General features: G+C 45.4%; 2 protein-coding genes across 10 annotated transcripts in view; both read right to left on the reverse strand.

Moving 5' to 3' along the window:
* The window catches only part of mvp (major vault protein), a 7,813-nt gene extending 4,581 nt beyond the window's left edge, over positions 1-3,232 (reverse strand). The window contains exons 1-8 of one of the 2 annotated variants that reach the window (XM_008330390.3): positions 3,107-3,232; positions 2,193-2,362; positions 1,824-2,019; positions 1,428-1,551; positions 1,182-1,313; positions 790-884; positions 285-521; positions 73-198 (exon numbers count right to left, since the gene is read on the reverse strand). In XM_008330390.3, coding sequence (XP_008328612.1) covers positions 73-198; positions 285-521; positions 790-884; positions 1,182-1,313; positions 1,428-1,551; positions 1,824-2,019; positions 2,193-2,356 — 1,074 coding nt within the window. In that variant the 5' untranslated portion in view covers positions 2,357-2,362; positions 3,107-3,232. The other variant, XM_008330391.3, reaches the window with a different exon arrangement.
* A 151-nt stretch (positions 3,233-3,383) lies between these two features.
* Positions 3,384-7,068, reverse strand: part of LOC103393420 (MBT domain-containing protein 1-like) — an 11,139-nt gene continuing 7,454 nt past the window's right edge. For 6 of the 8 annotated variants that reach the window (XM_025064596.1, XM_025064597.1, XM_025064599.1 and 3 more), the window contains 10 exons: positions 6,784-6,882; positions 6,562-6,697; positions 6,291-6,346; positions 6,026-6,130; positions 5,675-5,822; positions 5,505-5,587; positions 5,118-5,355; positions 4,857-4,928; positions 4,594-4,782; positions 3,384-4,463 (listed from right to left, as the gene is read on the reverse strand). In XM_025064596.1, coding sequence (XP_024920364.1) covers positions 4,390-4,463; positions 4,594-4,782; positions 4,857-4,928; positions 5,118-5,355; positions 5,505-5,587; positions 5,675-5,822; positions 6,026-6,130; positions 6,291-6,346; positions 6,562-6,697; positions 6,784-6,882 — 1,200 coding nt within the window. In that variant the 3' untranslated portion in view covers positions 3,384-4,389. Of the gene's footprint in view, positions 4,484-4,593; positions 4,783-4,856; positions 4,929-5,117; positions 5,356-5,504; positions 5,588-5,674; positions 5,823-6,025; positions 6,131-6,290; positions 6,347-6,561; positions 6,698-6,783; positions 6,883-7,068 lie in introns of those variants that run through there. The other 2 variants (XM_025064598.1, XM_025064600.1) reach the window with 2 other exon arrangements.

The following is a 7,068-nucleotide window of genomic DNA, read 5'->3' on the forward strand; positions in this document are numbered from 1 at the left end:
TCTTCTTCCCACCACCTCCCGTCTCCCTTCCTCCTCCTCCTCCTCCTCCTCCTCCTCCTCCTCCTCCTCCACCTCCTGCATATCGTTGAAAGCCTCCGTCGCCCGCAGCACCAGCCCCTCCTCCTCCGACAGCACGTACACATCCTGGATGCCCTGTTCCAGCTGCTCCCCCGGCTGCAGGAAGAAGGAGCGCTCACCCTAAAGAGAAAGGAGAGCGGGGCGTCACCTACTGGCCAAACATTATAAAACTGTTGACTGTTAAATTCATTCTCCCCTGACTTCACCTTCACCACCCTCTTCTGGCCCAGCTGTGGTTTTCCGTCTGCTCCCACCGGGTCCAGGACTACACAGTACTGCCTGCTGCTCAGCGTGGTCACATCCACCACGCCCACCACCTCCTCGGCCACGGATGGAACGTGAGCCTCCCTGTCAACCATGGTGACCAGCCACTCCTCGCCTGTCCGGCGTTCACGCCCGCCGGCGTCTTTAAAAGGCCGCAGGGCGCGAACATGCAGCGCTTTCTGTCCAAACACAGGAGAAAGCACAGGAAATGGAAAAGGAGTGGAGACGAAAACATGGACTGGAGCTCAAACCAGGACTAATGGATTAAACGTGAATAAACCAGGTGAGGTCAAAGGTCATTGTGTAAACAATAAAAATCAATTTTAAGTCATTAAAGTACATTTAAATTCACATTCATGAGATGACATTCGTGGACTTGAACATCAGGATTATGAAGTCGACATTAAACCATGGAAACAGTAGGAAAAGTCATAACAGCGCCATCACCTTGTCAGTAAGAATAAAGGCATTGACGATGTCCAGAACTTCTTCATGCGCTCCAGGTAGATATGCTCCGACTTTGCTGACCAACCACTCCTCACCTGAAACAGATAAAAACAGAAGGTTCTGGAAATTGAACTGACTTCAGCAATTCACAGTCGTATTTGTCTTACAATGTTAACTAGGCTGTTACATTATCTTTTCTTACAGCCATTGGGTTAGAGGTAACTGTTTTAGGTGATTTGTTGTTAGCATTTATGCTAGCCATTACATTTACTCACAGCTATTGCCTAACTAGCTGTTAGCTGAACTTAAAATATAGCAATTCACAATGAGGCGTTTCAACGCCAACACAGCTGAAATAGCTCAGCTATTCTGCAGCCCTAAACAAATCCTACCTGTGACCCTTTGGACTCCGCTTCTGTCCACGCCCTCTTTGCGAGCTCGCAATCGGATGGCCTGGTTTTCTCGGATCACAGTGGCTTTGATGGTCTCCAGAACTATCACCTCCTTTTTAGGAATGTAGGTTCCTGATGCAGAAATGGGCCGACTTTTATCCGTGTCACTGGTGTGAATGACTTCCTAGTTCTAATGCATCAACTTCACAAGATTCTGATGAAAAAAAACAATAAAAAAAATAGTACCAGGTCCTTCGAAGAGCCACTCGTCTCCAGCCACTCTCTGTACTCCGCCTTCATCTTTGAAGTCCAGCAGAGCCTGAAGACGCAGCGCTGTGTCAGGAAACACGATCTGCAGTGGTGTCACATCCTGAACACAAATGCAGAACTTCCTGTTAGCATTTACCTGTAAAGGACTTCTCGTTTGCATGATTATGTTACAATGTAGCTGTAAATAAAATTTGTATTTAGATTTAGGTTCTTCTCAGTAACTTCCTGTTCACATGTTCCCTCTAGCATGTTTTTTAGCATGTTAATCCCAGGGTAAAGTTGACTGAGGTTCATTTGATTGTGTAATATTTCTGCATCGTCCAAGGACTTTAATCTCAACATGGACATTCTGGTTATGGATAATCTCAGGACCTGCTGGACTTCCTCTCCAGGATACAGAGGAAAAGGGTCCTGGCTTAGACGAATCTCCAGGTCAGCGTGCCTCAGCTTAGCCTGCCCTGATTGGTCGAACAGGACACGATTTTCTTCATCACGACAAACTGGGTTGGCGATGACACAATAGTGACGTGGTGGAACCATGAGCATCCGCACGGGCAGGAAGAGAACTCTGGGAAAAACGAATGAACAAACACTCATTATCGCATTATCGAACTTTCAGTGATGTGGCAGCTCCTGATTGGCTGCCTAGCTCTTTAAATTCAGCTGCAAACTAACCTAATAACTAAACTAACTTGGAATAAAAAGCTAAAAAATATGCCAAAAAAAAAAATTAAAAATCACCTCTCATTATCCTGACGGATGTACGTCCGCGGTCCGATCTCCACACGACCGATGTTGGTGTTCTGGTCCAGGACATGGATGTAGTGATGGGGGGGGATCCGGATGATTGATGCATCCACCGGTGTCTCACTCTCCGGCCCACGGTTTCCTGCCTTTCTGGACATGGTTGACTGCAGAGCAGTAACCAAAGATACTTTAGCAACATTTGGCAAACATTTAGGCAACTTCATAATTTAAATAGTGTTGTCAATTATTTATTTATTTGCAGTGGAAGATGAAATGAAAGTTTTATGAATCCATCTGTCTGACTATGTCACATCTCCGCAGGTACAGGTGAGGTGGGAGGGACCAGGAAGAGACCCCGCCCCATTCCTACCATTAAATGCGCCGCAGAAGCTCCTTATCAAAACAGGGTGTTCCCATTGTAAAAAAAAAAATATATATATATAAAACAATAATGTCATCTGGTTATAAACACAAACAAATCGTCCTCGTTAGAGCAGAAGAATAAAGAAGAAGAAAAAAAGCAAAAGACAACGACAAAAGTTACATGACGGAAGTTCCAGTCAATAAATCTCAGACAGGACCGGGATCCGCGTCACATTTAACGGCAGCAGAAGAGAAGAGTCTTCACCCACGGACCTGGAAATTTGAATCGGGTCCAACGCGGAAGTCACTGCCAGAGCTCGCAGACGCAAAACTGTGCTTAAATCACGCAAAGTCACCGTTGAGGAAATTAACAAAGTGGTGACAAATGTATAAACGATATAATTAGTCTGTTACTCTTAACTTGTCAGTTTCCGGTGACGACAGACAAAAGTTAAACTTTATCGAGTTAAAAGTGTCACAGCGGTTGTTAAGGTTCTTGTTGCCGTGGTTGTCGTCACGGTTGTTGCTGTGCTGCGGGTTCTTACCTCAGGCTAAGTGACGCTCGGGCGACTGTGTGACTGACGACTGACGGCTCGCTGTGGAACCAGGAAGAAGGCGCCGCTGGGAGTGACAGTGACGTAACTACTGCAGACCGCGTCATCGAGGCACGTGACCACGGGCGGGGTGGCTGTTTACCCAGGGCCCAGTGCGGGTTTTGTTGCATTTAAAAGATGTTGAATGAGACCGGGGCAGTCTTGATGTTTACCCAGGGCTCAGTGAGGTTTTGTTGCGTTTTTTAAAAAATGTTGAATGACTGGCACGAAGAGAGACTGAACTAAGACACGTATAAAGTTATACAAACACATAAAGTCAGGTTATTGTCTTCAACAGAGGTCATACCTGTGGCCCAGAATGTCCCATGTCACACCCCCTAGGTGTGTCGCTGCTTTATTATTATTATTATTATTAGTAACACATTATAAGATAGAGACATTTTTATCAGAAAAAACTAGTTTGTAGACGTAACGACAGAGTTCTACTGTTGATACATACAGTTGTAACTGTACTGGGTTTGTACTAATCTGTTAGTCTTTAAACTTCACCCAGATGTCTATTTATTTACACATTCAATCATCGATTAACATCTCATTTTAATATTGTGTCACATATTGGTTTTATTAAAATAAATTTAAAACTTTTAAAGATGTGTTTTCCTGTCATTTTACGATGGGCTTCTAAGTATTTCCAACATCATGTGACCAGATTAGACTCTTCAACAATTGTTATCTTCACACAGTGGTAGTCACTGTGTGAAGATTAAAGAGTGAAAATCAATGACAACATCAGGTTTGTTGTGAATAGAAAACAGAAAGAAATCCATAGAAAAGTGACTTATTCAACATTTAAAACAAAACAATGTGGTGTTACTGTTTTCTCCCTTTTTTATTACATCTCACCATAAAAATGTAAATTATGTTTTTTTTTGTTAATGTTAAACATTTTCAGATCCATGCTGCTGAAAACAATGTTTTTGAAAGAGTTCCTTGTCATCAATGACACAAACACAAACATGTCACACGGTTGGACAAATGTGAATCAGTTCTTGTTTCTTTGGATTTTTAACAAAGTCAAACAGACACAGGGAAGATTTCAAAACAAAATAAATATGTGAATAAAAGAGAAAATAAAAAATACAACTGTGCTGCACCAACTTTTGTGTAATTCGCATAGCCTTAGTGGATTTCTGGATGAAACACACTCGGACACTTCGGAAGTGGGAGTGGCCATCACCGGGTCAGTGGGCGTGGCCTACAAACCCTCTGTAAAGTTAGTTGGTTCTTGGTTCTGTTGAATCCAGAAGAACCTGCGTCACCTCCGAGTCGTCACTTTCAACCTGAGACGCTGTGGAGACAAATTGGACTCTAGTCCATGAGACACGACAAATTAAAGAAATGGTTGAGGTTTTCTGGTACTGCTAATCCCCGGAAGGAGGACTTTAAGGAATGGGTAGTAAACAGGAAGTTGGACGAACCTTCCCAGCTCTCAGTTAGCGGGCTTCTCTCTGTCCCTTCAGAAAGAGGAGCGGCTCCCCAGGCGGCAGTCGGGGATGATGGGTAATGTGGCAGCATCTCATTCTCACCGTCGGACAGACTCCTGGGGATGCCTGTTACCACGGCGACAGGAGGACGGACAGAAGCCTTAGCCAGGGGTAATTTCCTTTCTGAGAGACGGAGACAATGTCATTTACAGTGGGAGATTTTCTCGATGCGTAGAAGACAGTGAAGTAAAACGGACTTTTCTTGTGTCCTCGGTAATGTTGGGATTTCCTCCTGTGTTTGGACGCTGATGTGTGGAAAACTCTAGAACCTGAAACCAGAACAAGGTCCAACATCATTATCCTGTCTCATGCTGCTGCCCATATGACATTCCACTGTGTACATTCTGTGTCTGACGTGTTTGGTGTTGTTTTGGCTTCTCTTTATTCATTTCATTATGCCTTATTTTTTTTCTATTACTTCTTTAATTACTGCAGGGAGGACAAAGGTTGTACTTCACCCATGCTGACAGCAGGTGGCTGCAGCTGGTACCCCGACAGTTGACACCAGCCCACTGGGTACAGGTCGGGCGACTCGCAGTCCACCCACTGGTCGTACCCGTCCTCCCAGCCATCGAAGTGGATCCTCAGCAGCCGGTGGACAATACGCGTTACCGTGGCGACGCACACCAGCCGTGGCTCCATCAGGTCCACCGCCTCCAGCTTCATCCCCGGCTGAAAACCGTGGTTCGGGATGTCCTGTTGGAGGAGGAGGAAGCGATGTTCCAGTGACAGTCTGTGAGTCTGTGAGCACTGATGTTTCTCTGTGAGGTTTGGTGGGAGTTACCACTGATGTAGCCAGTGTGGGCCGCTACGTTAGCGAGGTTAGGTTGGATTTAAACGCTCACCGTGTTGAAGAGATGAACTGGAGCTGCCACAGAGCTGCTCTGCTTCAGATACTCAAACCACCTGAAGGGCAGAGCCATGTAACCTGAGAAACGCAGAGACATGGGACTGTTAGAGCCAGAGTTGCAGGCACAGAACAATCAGCACATACAGTGGCAGGAACAGCCCTAACCTCTAGGGGGCGTCAGCTCAATGTGGTTGATCTCACAAAAGCCAGCGGGGAAGATGGAGGGGGAAGTTGAGTGGTAACAGAACCAATCAGAACCGTCCACAGCCTCTGAGCCATCAATCCCAATCATCAGGTATCCATCAGCCAGGACCTGCCATCACACACACATAATCTGGATTAGGAGTTATACACACACATAATCTGGATTATAGTTATTTGGATTTGGACATTCACACTCGTACTCTGGATTAAACATTTGTTGTCTTTTTTTTTGTCACTGCAGGTCAAGTTGCCATTTTGTTTGGCAGAAGTGGCTGCTGTAATCCAGGTCTGACAGCAGGGGGCGCGGCTCACCTTCCTAACTGTGGCCACACAGATCGTTGACAGGTTCAAAGGGTCGATGGCCTCCAGCTTCATCCCGTCCTGGAACCAGTAGCCGCTCTGATCCACTTCCTTCACCTGGGAAAGCAAACATCACAGACTTGAACAAATTTACACAATTAGCAACATTTTGGTGTATCCTCATGACAACTTCCTGTTAGCTGAGTGGTCATTTAGTTAACTCACTATTAGCTTTTGAATTTTGGTGCTAATGTTCTGAGAGTTGTGTTGTTTTTACCCTAATGAAGAGTTGCCTTGGGGCGTCCATCTGTCCGTCTGTCTTCTTGCACACATCTGTCAGCAAATACACAGAAATACAATGATTCTTTTTAACTCTCATAATAATTATAACGTTATCTCAGCTGTGATGTCATGATGTGAATATTTTAACTTTACCCTTTCTATTTTAATGTCAGTCTTTTACTACAAATCCTTTTTTCTACTTCCTGTTGTTTTTAACAGGAGGCGGGTCTACAGATGGCGTGGAGCTTGTGGGTCAGCTGACTTACCGGAGCGTTTGAAGCGGTGTCCAATGGAGCGAGACCACCCAACGCTGTGAATCAGCGGGCTGTACATATGACACCAGAAGTCATCAGTCCCGTCGTCGCACTCCTCGTAGACAAGGCGAAGCCGGCCGCCAATCACCTGAAACACACAGTGGTCACATGACTCAATTCTAAAGTCTCCTCCTCCTCCGTGACCTCCGTGACCTCCGTGTTCTCAGCTCTCACCTGTTGGACCAGAGCAACTCGGGTTCTGCACAGCTGAGTCTTATCCACCACCTCCACACGCATTTGCTTTTTAAAGGGAAACCGCATACTGTCCTGCACCTATGGGGGGCGCCACACACAGACTTACACGTACACTTAAGGGATGTGGGGGGGCAGCACCACAAGTTTAGCTAAAAACATGACCAACTAAACTAAATGTAACAACAAAATGCTGGATGGAACAGCTAGAGGACTCTACGCCAGAACTTCACTGATATATTGTTTGAACGTTTGTGTTGATGTAAA

The sequence above is a fragment of the Cynoglossus semilaevis genome, chromosome 17, assembly GCF_000523025.1.
Source record: "Cynoglossus semilaevis isolate Cse_v1.0 chromosome 17, Cse_v1.0, whole genome shotgun sequence".
NCBI lineage: Eukaryota > Metazoa > Chordata > Actinopteri > Pleuronectiformes > Cynoglossidae > Cynoglossus > Cynoglossus semilaevis.